This window comes from Cyclopterus lumpus, chromosome 10, assembly GCF_009769545.1.
Source record: "Cyclopterus lumpus isolate fCycLum1 chromosome 10, fCycLum1.pri, whole genome shotgun sequence".
In the NCBI taxonomy this organism is placed as follows: Eukaryota; Metazoa; Chordata; class Actinopteri; order Perciformes; family Cyclopteridae; genus Cyclopterus; species Cyclopterus lumpus.
In genome coordinates, this window is record NC_046975.1 from 9583743 (window position 1) to 9600536 (window position 16794).

The 16794-nt window shown below is 41.7% G+C and overlaps 1 protein-coding gene across 1 annotated transcript in view; it reads right to left on the minus strand.

Moving 5' to 3' along the window:
• Positions 1-12681, minus strand: part of unc5a (unc-5 netrin receptor A) — a 116116-nt gene extending 103435 nt beyond the window's left edge. Inside the window, exon 1 of the mRNA XM_034544321.1 lies at positions 12591-12681. Coding sequence (XP_034400212.1) covers positions 12591-12681 — 91 coding nt within the window. The remainder of the gene's footprint in view (positions 1-12590) is intronic.
• Between the last annotated feature and the right edge of the window lie 4113 nt (positions 12682-16794).

Consider the following 16794-nt stretch of genomic DNA (forward strand, 5'->3'; position numbering starts at 1 on the left):
GGCTAGGATGATAAGAGGGAAGCTACATGGCCTGTTTGGAGCTGATAACTCACACTCAGCATTAATCAAACACCTTCTGGCGATTCAAATAGTTTGTACAGTTGAGCATCATATGTTGAGAGCGGATAGAAGAACTCAGAGTAAGAAAGTGCCCCAAAATGAAATGCTGCAGACTTGTCAAATGATATCTTCCAAGCCAAATGCTTATGCTGTGATTTATCAGCATTACTGTGTAATTTACAACACATTTCTTACACTATAAATTAAGTACAACTGCTACTTCCAACACAGACACAAACAGTTACATAATGTGAGCATGTTTTATTTCCTCCACTCGTAGATACAGAAAGAGTGAAGTGTTGACTCGGCTGTGGTTATTTAATACAGCCAAACACACAAAGTAAGATCAGCTTGTGGTTCATTTGTGGATACCGTCATGTGGAGACAAGACCACAAACCACTCTATAGGCAGTTAATGGGTTTACTTGGCTGCTCCACACTTGTGGGACCCCGGGTCCAACTGTTTGCTTTAGGCGCTGGCAATTTCCGCCAGGCTGTGGAGACTCTATGCATCTGTGCTGGCTTAACACAAAATGGCAGCCCGTTACAGAGGATGGGCGCAGATAATGCTTGAGTTTATGTTGGGAAAAAAGCCGACAAATTAATCTAAACCAAAAAGAGCACTACTTAGCTTAATGCTTGAAATGTGTTTTTACTATTTGAAGTCTGAGTCATAGTTCTACAGGGAGAGGTCTGACATGGAAGGACGGATGAAAACAGTATTTCCAAATGATCTACTGTCAGCTTCTCAGCATCCTCTAATGACTGAGAAGAGCTACGGTATGCTGCTGATTAATATAATGGAATCTGAAAGGTAAGACAAGCTTGATAAAAGGAAAGATGAAGGCTGCCGAGGCAAGAGAAAAGCGCCTTTGTGAAATCTTAGCAATGTTATCCAAGTGAGGGAGTCCTTTTTTTTATACATGGGACTGGTTTGTTTCACAGTTTTATCTTGATCCTTTGAACACGAGTGGGACAAATCCTCTCTTTCAAATCTGGACAGGGACTTGAAGACTTTTGAGTGCAAAACGATGAAATACTTTTGTGTGAAGCAAATGATCTTCTTAAAATGATTACTCCTCTCTTGTGAGTAAAAGCTTAGGATTTCAGTTGAACATTTCTGCAGGAAAATAAATTTAAAAAATCATCAAAAGGGTGAAAAAGTTTTACAGTGACATTTTCAACAACAATCTGACTCAGCCAGAAAAGTTATTATGTAATAATTACTTCAGTGAAAATGGCAGAGCAAAGCCAAATGCAGTGTATGTTGCAGACCAAGAAATTAGAAAATAAGCCAAATTGCATTTGGCTTTGTGATGATTCAGCTTGAAACCAATCTGTCCAAGTGTTCAGTCGGGTAATTTAAACACCAGAAATATGATTTTAAATAGCTAAGTACCGACTGTCCAATCTCGCAACAATGGCACTTCCATCCCACATTACTGGGGTGATTCAGGGACATGGCCTGAAGTCTGGCTCTGGGAACTTGTGAAAGATACAAAATAAGTTGATTCATAACACACTTGAGATTCGAACTGAGGACTTGCAGCAACAATGGAAAAAGGTTACTCAGTCACAGACGGAGTCTAACACATGTCGTCGTTCTTTAGTGACCTCACCACACAGGTACACACAGGTACACACAGGTACCACACAGGTACACACATGGCAAGACATATTGCATATATGTTCTGCATCAGGGAAATATTAAGAGTATAGATATGGGTTGCACATACTGTAGATTCAGGGTATCAACTGCACCAACCATTAAGGTGGTTTAAGTAACAATCAGCCTGATATGCAGTAATGTCTGATACAGGCGAGAAGAGCTGTGGATGTGAATGTGTTGATACCATCTGCTATAATAGAATAAAAGAAGGGAGGGGACGATGCTAGAACGGTTGTTCGGTAAAAACCTAATTAGCAAAGAGAAAAGGGAAAAACGCTTTTCACTTTACTTCCCTTTTTCCCCACCCTCTATAATTTTGTTTCCTCTTGCGCTGTTATTTACTAGTTCCCCTGTTTCCCTTTCCTCATTAGACACTTGTATAGAGAGAAGAAGAGGGATCACCTTCCTTCGACCCTCAGGAGAGCGCAGCCCAATGCAAGTCCCAATGCAAGTCGGACATTGCTTCCCACTAAAAAAAGAACGTTAACCAAACCCTCCAGAGAGAGCAGGCTCATTATGAATTATTGTGCCTTTATAAAGTTGTCATGTTTGGGAGAGATTAAGGGGACACGGTCCTCCATCACTACCCAATGCCGCACCTCATCAGTCTGGCCCAGTGGCGCATGCACCCAAAAACTTCTGCGAGACTAAATCTAGGAGTCCAGGGGCGAAAATAAAATACATCTATTAATAATAATAATCAGGATAGAAATTCTCAATGAACATAATTAATTAGAATTAATAGTTGCATTCATTCTAAAAGGGTGACAATTACGACAATGTGGCCAATCAGACCTCAAGAAGCAGCAGCTGTTGATGTTTGTGGTGGTAAGCGCGAGTCTGTCTGAGGGAACCACTCCAGTAAAGATAAGGGCATATTGATATAACTAGCCTTTGGTTTCTGACCATATATAATACGGTTGATGTTTCCCTGTATGATTACAGTACAACTGGGGACCTTTGAAATTTAAACTCTGCAACCGAAATTCCAAAATGTCGATCAGTCACGTAGTTACATCTGATAAAATGGAAAATATACCCTGCTGAACATCAGGGCCACTGATTTCACATCTTGACACCAATCAACACAGCTGTAGAGCAAAATAGCTGGATCCAGTTTGCTCCACCAAACCGTAAACTCCATTGGCTATTCTCATCACAATTACGTTTGGCAGACTTACAATGCTGCTCAGTATTCATGATTGAAAACAACACCCCCATCAGATCAAGTAGAGATAGACAGTTGGCGACATTCGCGACCACTCTTGGGATGAATCTGTGATCCCCACAGGACTTGTTCATGTGCAGACGCCCGGACATGCTGCAAACATCAGACACGTTTGATATAAATCAGTAGGAGAGTTTATGAGGACATTCAAAACCAAATCCACGAGCCCTTCAATCTAACAGATAATTTATTCACTGAGTTACCGGTTTCATCCCAATTGACTTTTCAGCTCCAATTAGATTGTCAAATCTGGAATAATTGAGATGAAGGATGCTCTATAGTGTCTTCAGTTCATGAGTGATGAGATGTTCGTAAATTGAGAGTAAAAATGTGCTACGGTGACTCAGAAATAAAGGATGAATAAAGTAATTAGAGGAGCTGTTAACAATACCGTATGAACTGCGCTCGGTCAGAAGCCAGGGAACATACAATCACTGCTTGAAATTGGACGCCAACTCACATTCAATAAATGACAGCCACATCAAACAAACAACTCCTTAAATTCTTGTTTATTAGTCACCAGATGTCTGGCCACCCCAACCCGATGTTAGGCTAATTAATTGAAAGAACAAATTGGACTGAGCTTTGTTGTTGTCAATGAATAAGTTGAACAGTGCCAACTCCCAAAAGAAGCAACAGCAAAATTACAATCAATAATTTCTAAAAGCACTTTCAAGTCTATAAGCATACCAGCAAATACACATTATTGAGTGTCCCATTAAGCTAAAGTAGCATCTGCTAGGCCAGTGAAGAGTGGAAGCACTACATGATGGTGACATCATGCTGTCTTTTTGACAGAGGACGCTTGAACACTAACAAGAACTGCAATATATCTTCTTCTATCCACCCACACCAGATTTATTGCTGATGTAATTGTATATCCATCAATTGACTGTACCCAGCAGACTTATACCAAGACTTGTTGTGCACTAATGAAAGGTATAAACATGCTGTATACATGATTGAAGCTTAATTAAAAATAAACGAGACGCAGAGTTCAGCGACTTTTAGCCTGAGAACATGTGAATGTCTTTCCTTATGAGCAACGTGTTCCATCGGCTATTGGCACAATAATCCAGATCAGACTGTAGTTACAACCCTGCCTTTTGGAAATTACTCACAAAAAAAAGAATACATATTCACATCCGACTCGTAAGACCTTGAATAACGACACGGTTCAAATCCCACATCCAACTGAGCAAACTACCAGCTGCTAGAAATCATAGGATGCAGAGATTGGGTCAACGGTTGCTACATTACCACAGCGTCACATAGTCATCGGTAGCCACTTGAAAACGTGGTGGGCATACCAGCTATTCACAGAAGCAGCACTTTCTTTCAACAGTTTTTTTTATTTCAACAGTAGGTTCACAAGTGACTCCTGTAGGCTTGATCAAACATTACCCACTGTCAGTTTTTAAAAAGGGGATTACAGCAAGATGTTCTCTCCAAAAGAATAGTACATATTGGATATCGTTGCCTGCCAGCTCTTAACTGAACAAATCCAATATGGGTGTCTAATGATACAGTAAATAGTGCTCACAGTGCTCCAATACTTACAAACGTAGCCCACTGAAAAACACAAGGGGGAAGACAACTTTGCATGTTTACCAGGGTCGTATGGGGTAAGATTTTTTAATAAACAGGAATGGGCTCTTTAAAGGGAACTCGACTGTCCCCCATCAACCTCTTAACATTGGGCTTGTAATGTTATGATGGAACAGCTACAACTACATATTAAACATCGGTTTGTTTTTCATTAAAATGTATTTTTCTATATTACAGATTGGACATTAAACAGATACACTGCATACATACACAATATGTTCCCAAATAACATAAAGAACACAAAACCACACATGTGCACAAAAGGAGACAATAAAAAGAAAATGAAAAACATATTTTCCCTGACTGTGTTCCCGATTCAACATTTGGGACGCTATTGTAAATAGAATACATTAGTCATGGCTTAACATGATGATGATGAACTGTTTCAGCTCCGACTTTAAACCAAACTAAATATCGATATAATGCAGACCGAAATGCCCAAGATTCCACTTCTCTAATATCACTTGAAAAGATGTAAGATCCAAAATTGGGAGCATTTTTTAATGCTCTCACCATGTCGACGTAGTCTACGGTGCGCTAACAGCGCTTATAGCGTAAACTCTGGCAAAAGTGCTGACAGAGCAACTTGAACAACGACGCCGGCGGTCGGGACGACGTTATCGGCTGCAACCGCCGTATGACAGCAGTGCTGAGCCTGCCCGGTTACGTCAACAAAGCAAGTAAAAGCCCTGAAAACACCACCCACAGGAGGGAGTGTGACTTCATTCTCTGCTCAGGTAGACATTACTCCACTAGATCTTCAGAGCAAATAGTTGTTTGGTGCTATATTAATGCTTTGAATGTTGAATGCAGCTCCGTTTACCATCAATATCAATTCTGCCTGAAACACAGAATTGTACATCAGTGGAAACAATGCCAAAGCACGGCAGCTCTGTACTTTTTTAAACGCAAAGCACTTGTGACAAGAAACTGCAGAAAACACACTTTGATTCAGCGTGAATGCATTGTCTATGGACATTTAAATTCATAGAAGCCATAATCAAGTGCAAGGTGTGCTGTTCAGAAAAGAGCTGCGTCTAGCCTCAATGGTGGCTGTATCGTCATGATTAATTCTATTGGAGTAAGGACTTGAATGTGTTTACCGTGAGCCTGGTGTTCCTGATGGCCTTGCCAAGAAAATCTGCTGCTTAGCTTTAAGCTTTGAATGCGTAATGTTCAGACCTCATTTCACATCGGGAAATGGTTTGTTTGGGAAAAACAATAACAGAGGGACCTACATAGATCAGAGAGGCTATTCTCTTGCTGCTGCACATTTAGGGTGCATGATGAATAGTTCATGTTTTGTGAGAATCAACTTGCGTAGCACAATGTCATATGACTTTGCGTGATGATTTCAGTGGCGGTGGAAAAAGAAGAAGGCGAGAAAAACGAGGCACAAATCTGACCTCATCTTTTTTTTTTACTTGGTTTCTTTACACATATTTGAGCAAAAGATGACACAAATTACATTAGTAATATTGTATCAATACTGAATTATTAACAAGCGTGCTGCTAAACCAGCATGTTCGAACCTTACATCACACAACGTGCTGTCTGGGCTTGAATGTGGGAGAGTCAGCGTTCTATTGACTCAGTTGAATTGCTTGCCTAAGGCTTCAGGGCCTGGACACATACACATAATTAGGAAAGGTCACTGTGCCTCCTGACTTGTCAACAAAATCACTTCAAGATGACAAATTCTGGCTCAGGCTGAGCCAGACCTCCCTCGGATAACCTTGCCAATCAAGCGCCAGCAGGCCGGCCTGGGTAGCCTTAGGTGATTTCTAATTATGTCTTTTACATGCCATGCTAAATAGGGGTAAGCATAACAATGAGCCAGTCATCTGATTGGAGGTGTGTTCTCTCTTCAAGGTTGAAGTAGCAGACACAAGTGTCATTATTTTCTAACTTTAGACTACAAGCTGCTGAGAAATTGCCTTGTGAGATAATTTCACCTTATTACAAGAAAAGTGTACCTTGGATTTTAAATTATCCCCCAAACAAATAAGGATTTTACAAGATGACATTCAACTGATATAATCCAGAGAATGCCAGTTCACATCATATGACCTTCACACCATTTCAAAGTTCCTTTCCCACTGCATGCTCTGTAGACTTTCCATCCAGTCCACCATATGATGAAGTGGAAGTGGCTTTCACATCGCTCCCTGGTGGCCTGACTAAGGAACTATTAATCTATGGCACTCCATATTGCATTCAGATCGGCTTTCCCCAGCCACCAACAGGCCTGAAGTAAAGGCCAGGAAAGGACCCAGAGGACTGGACACTCTCATATTATGAGCTGCACCAAGACACCTCTGGGTTTCTAAGCGCTTCCACTGACAGTGACTGATGGCCAATTAACCATTTGGAGAAGAGTATTGATCACTAAGAGAACAGGAAGGACTCTAGAAACGTCTTCTAACACAACACTATTCTCACTGTACAATGTGAGCAGCCAGACAGCACATCATGTATAATAAAAACAAACATTACAGGAAAAAAACAACACAAATATTGCCTCCAAGGCTCGCACACAGGCCAAATTGTCTGCCATATCCGTTTTCTGGTTAACAAAAGCAAACAAGAGATTCTGGAGAAGGAAACTTGAGTAATGTGCCTTTTGGCAGCGTTAGTATCCATTCTATTGTGATTGACTTCCATGACATCAACCTTCACATGTCCCATGTTCTTTGCAAAGGTAACATTGTTTCCCAGCAAGAGAACACATACAAAGAACAGGGTCAGCATTGCATGAGAGTGAGAGAGAGAGAGAGAGACATGATGGAAGACTCGGTACTCAGCTCAACAAGCTCATCTAGACTTCCCATTGGTGGCCCTTGGACAATGGATGTATGAGGCTATGCGAGTGCTGGCACAGCGACAGAAACACAACAGTAGAGATTGAGGGCGATCTCCCGACTGCTGATACTACGCCAGGCACTGTGGTGGCCTTCCATGAAATATGGTCCAGGTTCTCATTGAAATAATGAAAAAGACACACACATCACACAGTAGCTAACCGGATGGGTGCTGGATCACAGAAATCAGGCTCCATACATTATATATATATATATATATATATATATATATATATATATATATATATATATATATATATATATATATATATATATATATTATATATACATACATACATACATACATACATACACACACACACAATATACCTAAAATACATGAAGCTAAAATATAGACCTGTATAATATATATATAATATAGGGAAAAGATAATTTTGTGTATTTGGCATTTTGACAATACATTTTAAATGTCCTGAACAAAGTCAAAATTTCAGAACATGCGCAAACACTAATAGCTTGCTTTTTTTAAGTTACTCTTATTGTTGACATATCTTCATTGTTCTCTCAACATTACAACTGTATTCTCAAGTTTATTGTCTAAAAAAACTAAACAAAAAGAACTGCATCCTCCCCTGATTCATTTTTTTCTCATGCCTGGTACAAACACTGAAAGTTTGACCCTAATCTTTAAATTTTGAAATCCTTTCTTGAAATGACGGTTTATAAAAATCGCACTCCACTAAATGTTTATCCTTATGTCTGACCCTGATACTCTTTTGATATTATTGTTGTATTTGCATTTGTATGTTGTTATGGATTTTCCTACTGCTATTTCATGTTGATTATTTGAAACAGGTGTGGTAAGCCACGTGTATGTGCATTATGGGTAACTAAGATGGCGACTCTCAGTATCTATCAGAAGTCCGAGGAAGCTTGAATTGTTACACCGGATTAAAATCCTACTAACGGTGTGCGGATACATTTGCTTGAGCTCTGCCAGGCTCCCATTGAAACACGGAGTAATCTCATCCCACATCAGAGGTAAAAGGTAGATGTTCTGCCGATGGGAAAGCACAAATAGTGACTACGGTGCACCCCATTTCAGGAGGGAAACGGACAAACTTCAACCCCTAAGCACTCTCACATAGACCTGAATCATAGAAATGGGGTAATTGAAATAAAAGGGCAGAGTTTGACAGAGATGTAGTGCCTTCACAGGGCCTTTGCACAGACTGCAGAAAATAACACCTAACTCCTGCCCTCTCCAAGGTTCATCCTCCATGTGTCCTCGGCAACGCCCGTGTCCTTCCTTTTATTCCCTAAGATTGCCATTTGCAAATGATAAGCGCAGGGACGTAGCCTTCTGAAAGATAAGGCACCTGGGCATTTGTCACCAAATGGAGCATGCTCCTCCATTGTTTAAAGCTGACCTGTGTTTAAATGCACTGTTTACCTTGTATTCATTTATGCTGAACTATTATTTTTGCATCCATTAATCACGGTAACTCAAACTGTAGAAATTACATTTTGCGAGTCTTGGACAGGAAGGCGAATCATTCAATTTGTCTGTTTGCTTACTTTCAGAAAAATGTACATCGAGTGAATTTAAAAAGCAGTACATTTGATCAGCTAAGAAAATCCAACTATTTTTTCAGTGTCACATTGTCCAATTAAAATTCTGCATCAAATTCATTACAAGCATTTGAACTCCTGAGAAGTGAAACCATTTTCATATTTTAACGTTTTTTTCTTCTTCTGAAGTCTAATTACCTCCTTGCATGATATATTCTGCATTTGTACATCATGCTAATTCACTGAGTGAGTATAAGCAGTTGCTTAATAAATATATCTAAAAGTTCCATCCCCTAGTGCACAAGTCTTGCCATTGTCTGTATCATTTGAATTCATCTCCCATGACTAGAGGGAAGAAAAACTCTTAGTGAATTATTACTTCCCTCTGAAAGACCACATCCCCACAAATACATGGCAATCATTTGCCATGCATTAGCAATGGGACAGAAACGAAGTGGTTTTAAATTCCTTTGACCAGAAGGCAATTTCCCCCAATAAATTATGTTAATTTCAGCGTTCGCTCTCCTTATCGCATTCTTTAGTGAGTCAATGAGGAGAGACAAAACTGGCTGCCAGAAAGACAACTCTGGGATGATTCCCATTAGAATGATGAGACTTCTGGCAAACAAATCTCTTATATTACTGAACAAATAAATGTGAACTCGCAAATTACTCTATTATGCAATATATTTCTGCTTGTCGTCATTTAATGGCCGTCTTCTTGCATCATCCCAAGGTTTACGCCCCGTAGAAATTGCTCGGAGGTGACTGTACACACAAGTAGGATGGTACCTGATACCAAATCCCATGCTCCCTCAATGAACCACACAACAATCGCTTGGCAACACTCTCATTGGCTAGTGGGGAAAAACAAAGAGAAATCCAGGATATATCCTGCTTGTATCCTGCATGGATAGCTGGCTTTTTTTCTGAAGTAAGTAACAACTGACTAAACAGGCAAGTTTAAATAAATATGAAACAGCAGCCGCAACAGGAGATGGAATAATCTGCAGGCCATACACCCAACACATGCAGCAGAAATGCATGCATGCAAATCCTCGTAGAAACACCCTCTCTTTCTATAACACATGCAATTCGCATGCTTAAAACATTAACTGCTGTGTGTGCACACACGCACACACAGCAGTACAGTGCTTTGTTCTTCAGGCTGAAAGCACACCGCCCCCCTCTGTCCGGCCCGTCAGATCACTCACAACACAGCAAAAGGGAAAGTGCTCAGCTAGCTCAAATCTAGATTGACAGGCTTACCTTTATTACTGAATGAGTTATGTTTCCCTGCAAAAAAGACTGTCGGCCTTTGATACAGACAAATGCAGAGTCAGCGCTTTGTCTCTCTACAGGGGGATAGCTCGACTGATCTCAGCTGAGACTGTCCCAGCACTGATGTCGAAAGAATTGGCTTCCAAATTACCTTCCGATCCATTTCTGGAACTCACGCTGTCCTATAAAAGTAGCCTGTAAGCCGTGATAGTAGCTCTTAAGGATGCTTGTACTGCCCTGATATATGAGAGAGGGCTCTGCTTAGAAGAGAATAAAACAGATTTTACCCATATCCCTTTGATCATCTGTTTTATGAACGTTGCTATTCAGGGTTGGAGAAGGACCCAGCATGCATTTGGGTGAAAGGGAGGAAAACACCCTGGACAGAGTTCCAGTCTGAGACAGAGCGAACAAAGGAACAGGCAAACGGTATCAATTGAGAGTGCTGACAAAAAGCTGGTCTTTTGACTGTGGTAGGAAACCAGAGCAACCAAAGGAAACCCACACGAACCCGGTGAGAACCAAGGCACCGAGCAACAACCCCTACTGAACCGCCATGCCGCCCATATCACCCAGCAACCCAATATAAATGCATCGGTTTCAACATGTATCATAAAACGACTTGTAAATACCAACGCACTGCCACTTACCTAGCTTGATACAGGAGGTCCCTCGAGCATGACTGTTTATTTAATCCTAATATATTCATAATTATACACTAATTAATGCAAGAGAATTCATCATCTCAGTGTCCTGAAGCTAGAGACACAACAACTCCAACATGTTTGCCTTCTGTCCACAGCAAGGTTAACAGTTCGGAAACAAGTGCGGGGCAAATGATGGGTGAAATTCTCGTGTTTTTTGGATAGGCTACTCACCAGCTGCTTCCAGCTGTGCGGCACTGCAAGGTTGATGTTTAGCATTAGCGAATAAAGAAAAGTGTTTTAAAGAAATAGTCAAAGGGCTGAACTGTGAAATGGTGCATTATGGGGCAACATGGCGATTGACCGCATTGATCAAAACATTGATTTGACTGTCTTGACTGCACGATAACAGTGACCTGTAATATTCAGGGTCAATGGCCAGCTCCAGTCATAAACAATTGGAAACAGGCATACAGGCAAGTGTTGGAGATAAATAACCCACTATAGTTATGAGCATATTGGATCTTTTAAAATAGTGGAAAGAGAATCTGAAATTGCATTATAAGCTCCCTCCCAAATGGATCATTGTGTATCTGCTGAAGGAAAACTTTGAGCTTGGCCCCTTACTGCTGCTGCTGATTGTTTTGTACATCTGAGTACATTTGCATGCAACCGGGTGTGTCTGGCCCAACAAAAAAAAAGGGCCACATCATAACATGTAACTCATCGGTACGAGTAGGTCGTCTATACCAACTCTGTAAAGCTGTCACCATACTGCAAATACAGCAGGAACGAGTCCTGCCCGGCGCAGTGGAGTGATCCTCTCCGCAGCCAGCAGAGCAGCCGGTGAGATGGATGAACACTCTGGGTGGAGGGGTTTGCCCGGTCCGCTCGACACAACGCACAGATGGAACAGCAGCAACGTGGTTAGAAAGGTGGTCCCCTTCTTCTTCTTCTGGAGCGAGAAGGTTGCTTATGTGACCATGAGAAAGGAGCAGCGAAATGTGAACCGAGCACCGCATTTTTTTTATCGTTCACGCGCCCGTCTTGTTGAAGCGTGCCCGATAGCGCAGGGTTGTGTGCCCCCCCCCCCTCTCAAGTAGGTGTAGCTCCAACTTCCTTTACGGCCAAGACAGCCGGGGTAAAGGACATGTTACATCCGGCACAGCGCCGCTCCAAACACACACACACACACACATATATATATATATATATATATATATATATATATATATATATATATATATATATATATATATATATATATATATATATATATATATATATATATATATATATATATATATATATATATATATATATATATATATATATATAAACTAGCAAGACCGGTAGGATGGACAATGCTTTGCTTCCAAGTTTTAACCTTGGTTTGACACGTGCGAGGCGACACGCTCTCTCTGGCGTGTAACCTTGAAGGCGCCGCTAATTGAGGAGTGTTTAGTGCTAGCAAATTACAGAACAAAACCACCTGCCAACAACGTGCTCCGTCTGTCACGCGCGGCCACATGTCGGCACAAAAAAAAAACCGCAAGCAAAACTTGTCGCGTGCAGCCTTTTTTTTTTTTTTTGCAACGTAATGTACTTACTGTGTTTTTGTCTTTTTCTTTGTTTTTTTTCCCCCTCTAAAAAAAATGTGCTTAATTCGACCAAAGCAGTTACAAATAGAGGCGACTGACACTCACCAGTGCAGGTGAAGCCGGCGAAGACGAGCCCGAGCACAAGGAGCGTAGCGCTGAACCCACAGCGGACAAAGGGGCCCACAAGTGAGGGCATCTTCGTGCCTTTTTGTGTGCGTGTGTGTGTGTGTGTATTTTTTCTTTTTATCACCCAAGTTTCAAAAGACAGGGAGCAGAGACGAAAAACACCGGCACGCGGTGCTTGTTACGGTCCGGAGAGTGTCCTCTGTAGCTCTTGACGCCTCGTTCACAACGCCCGAGTCCTCTCCTCAACACATATCCTCCTGCCGTAGCGTGGCCATCAGCATCCCGCTCGTGCGTCTTCGTTGCTCAGAACAACGCATCACAGGTGTGGTAATTAAAGCGCTGCCTCGCTCGCTCGCCGCGGTTCTTCTTCTTCTTCTTCTTCTTCTTCTTTTTCTTCTTCTTCTTCTTCTTCTTCTTCTTCTTCTTTATTTGTACTGTATTTCTCCAAAGCGCGCTATGCGTCCACAACTCTCCCTCTCTCACTGAGCCGAGGAGGGAGGCAGTTTCCGTTCAGTTTTCCTCGCGCGAAAGAATACCGGCTCCAAACGCAGGAATTGTAAGAATTGGCATCGGAGGAGAAACATCTGCTTGCACAGCAATGCTGGACTGTTGAGAGTCAGGGAAGGTGTATACGCGGCGATGAGCGGAGCAGCAAAACCAGGAGCGGATCCCGCGTGCTCGCTGGGAACGGAGCGTCCTGGGCGCGCACTGCTGTTACACCCTGTTTCTTCTTCTTCTTAAGCAAACATTTGAATATGTTGAATAAGCATAACTAACCACATATTGGCAATGCACGACCGAATGGAAATTATGTCATCCGAACCTTTGCAAGTGCCCTTTTTTTTCTCTTACATGAAAATGATGGATATGACATCCAGCCCCGTGTGATGGGGAATCAGACGGGTGCTTTGCATACAAATTCACACAGATCACATCTGCATGTCATTGAGTTTCAGTTGCATGTGCCTCTCTGCTTTGTCTTGAGGTTTTGTGCGTCTGTGCGCTGCAGTACATCGGTGATGGACAAAACACAAGAAGCAGGAGGATTAGCACTCCCATGAGAGTGTGTACACCTGTCAGCAAACTCACACCAGGATGTGACTTATGTTCCAGATAGCTTGCACCTTATTTTCTGAGGATGTCAGTGGAGTGATTCTCAGACTGTTCAGCCGTGCCTTTTTACAACGCTGCCAGAATCAACAGCAGATTATTAATACACTTCAGATGTGGTGGTGGTGGTGGTGGTGGGGGTGGGGGGGTGTTGTGTCTTTGTTTATCCATTTCTCCACTCCCACATAATAGTCAGCAGAATAATAAGTGGAAGCACCGAGCTGGACCACTGTCTTACCAGCTAATTACGGGGCTCATGTAGATGGATGGTTCCTCAGATAGAGCTCAGCTATTATACAAACTCATTAAGCCTTCTCTCCATCCAGCATCCCTTGCTAAAGGTCAGAGTCGCAGTGAGAATGACAGCACAAAGCGCAGAAACGCACAACCCCCACAGCCATATAGTTTATGTGAAGGCAGACCCACAGCAGCTGAATGCAACAGAATGACTCGGTCACTTGTGAGGTTGCTCGTAATGATCTCCCTTATTCTGCTAATCTGCCCCGTGTCCCATCAGGCGATGCGAGCTGAAGTGAGTCTTTTCCTTTCTCTCTCTCTATATTGTCCTCTCGCAGGGAGGGAGTACATCTTCAGCTGTTTTTAAAAGAATTATCAGAGTGCGTTTTCTCCCCACGATGCAAGGCAGGGCGCGACCTCTCCCACAGCCTTTTCTTCCACTGATTCATCCGGTCGCAGCAACCTGGACCCCATTAGTTCCCTGAATCAGACTACAATGAACAATCACGGCTCTTTGGGGACTCGACACATTTAGTTGTTCATCGATTTGAAGGGTTGTAATTAATTTTGTCTCCGTCAGTGGCTAGAGTTACAATATCCTGAGACTCGAAGCAGCAAGTCCTACTGCAATCAATCACGAAACCGAGACAGAACCACCATTTCTCTTGTATCTTCTTGAATTATTCACGGCAGCTACGATCCGAAGAGACCGGACTCAGTGACCGATCAGTATTAAGAAAACATGAGGCTCATTTGTATGTTACGGATTGTTACACGCTCTTCCATAAACTGTTGCAATTACACCCGAGATGTATGCAGCCTGTAAAGACAACTGATTCGCCTGGTCGATGCGCATCGATCCAATGAAGGTGTCCAGCATGAAATTAATATTATTTATTGTTTACAAACCACACAGAAGGTCCCTGGAGGAGGATGCAGAGCAGGCTCTGACTGTCTGTTTTGCAGCACAGACTAGAGAGTGAGAGCGGGTGTATCAGCTTCCATCATGACCACAGCTTCACAGCCTATTGTTTTGTTTATATCAAATTAAACTGCAATGCTACTCCAGAGAGATATAATTGACCACAGTCTCAGATTAAATGGCTGTAAAGATCTTAATAAGCCATCAGCCGATTGCATATTACATTGCAAACCACTTATGAGGATAGAGTCCAATGAGAATAAAATTGAGGTTCATATTTGCATGCCGCAGCATTTCAGCCATTAATTACCATGCAAAATGACTCTGTGAAGATCAATAGTGTTTCAATTTAATTAAATAATATTGATATGGGGTTGGGGAAATTAATTGGGAGCTAAATAAATCCCAGTAATGTTGAAAGAGAAGGTATTACTTTAGCATCATAACATCTCCGCTGGGTCCTTCACTCTTCATCGTATATAATGGACTGCACGCTGGACTCTCATCGCTGTTCGTATTCCCTCGTAAAACTAAAATCAAGCATTGATATATTTCTTAAACCTAACTTCCTGTGAACACGGAGGTTTATTTAAAAAAGACACCTTGTCTGTAAGGAGTGGAAACTGCCACGTCCAAAACGGAGGCTTCAGGGGTCCCGAGGGCGTTATAGTTTGAAGCGTCGGGCCACTGACGAAGCGTCAGTGTTTGACAAGTTGGAAGTGACAATGTCAGGATAACAATTCAGTTACTTTACAGCCACCATCATCACTACATTAGTGATACACTCTTGGCTTTTACTCCACATCATTATATTTGCCGGCAGTTGCAGCTCTCAATACCCCAATAAACATTTTTTATGATCTGGATATGCTATGCATCGCTGTGACTTTGTTTAATTAAATGATTTCTCACACAAGTGGAGATAAAATAGCCGTAGTGTGATCTCACCATATCTAGTGCAGTCGAGTGGAAGCAAAACTAAATGAGAGATGGAGAGTTTACAAAACAGAGAGGCAGAGAGTGAAGGGGAGGGTGGGTGAGGATGAAGGAGCCTACTGAAGGTCTCTCTCATTTCAGCAGCACAGACTGCTGATGAAGCTGAACTTCCAATATCCCACTACTTCAGCTCTGATGATTTCTCAATTTTACAGATATGGCCTGAGAATGTGATTTGATGAAAATGTCAAATGGGATAACCACCAAATCATATGAAACGGGCTGCATTTCATTCCATGACTATAAATCAAAAGCAGACACTCGAAGAATTAAAGTTGATTTAGTGTTTTTGATTCAAAGTACAACTCTCTCGGCTCGGAGGAAGACGGTGTGTCCTGCCGTGTCCTCAAATTGAGATTTTCTTTCACTCAGGTTCTTCACATTCTCTCGGAGTTTAAGGGCCGGACTCTTTGAAGGGGCCCATGTTTGAATGTGGTGCTCCACGAGTTGTTTCGAAAGGGAACTCAAACAATTTATTCATAGAATGTGGTTCCATCCCAAACAGATTCCCCCTAATCTAAAACACTGCTTGAGTGTTTGGAAATATATGATGATTTCATTTTCTCCCAGTCTCAGGGTCATAAATAAATTTGCATTCTGTCAGCAAAATGAAGTAACTGACTTGTAATTCATCAAACCCGCTGCTTAGCACTAAAACAGTTCAACACACGGTAAACAGATTTTTTGTTTTTTTCCCCTCACAGAATTGCCTCACAGCTGCGTTTTCTAATAGGTGAGAAGTAAGAGAAAGAAGCACTTACATTTTAAAGACCTCATAAAACAATGAAATAAAGAAGGGAAATTAACTCCCCGAATGGCACATTTTCATGTAGACTTAAATTCTGAAGAGACGCATTTGCACAAGGAATACATTTTGTTTAGCATTTTGAATGTAAATGTCAAAAAAAGCTCAAAGAA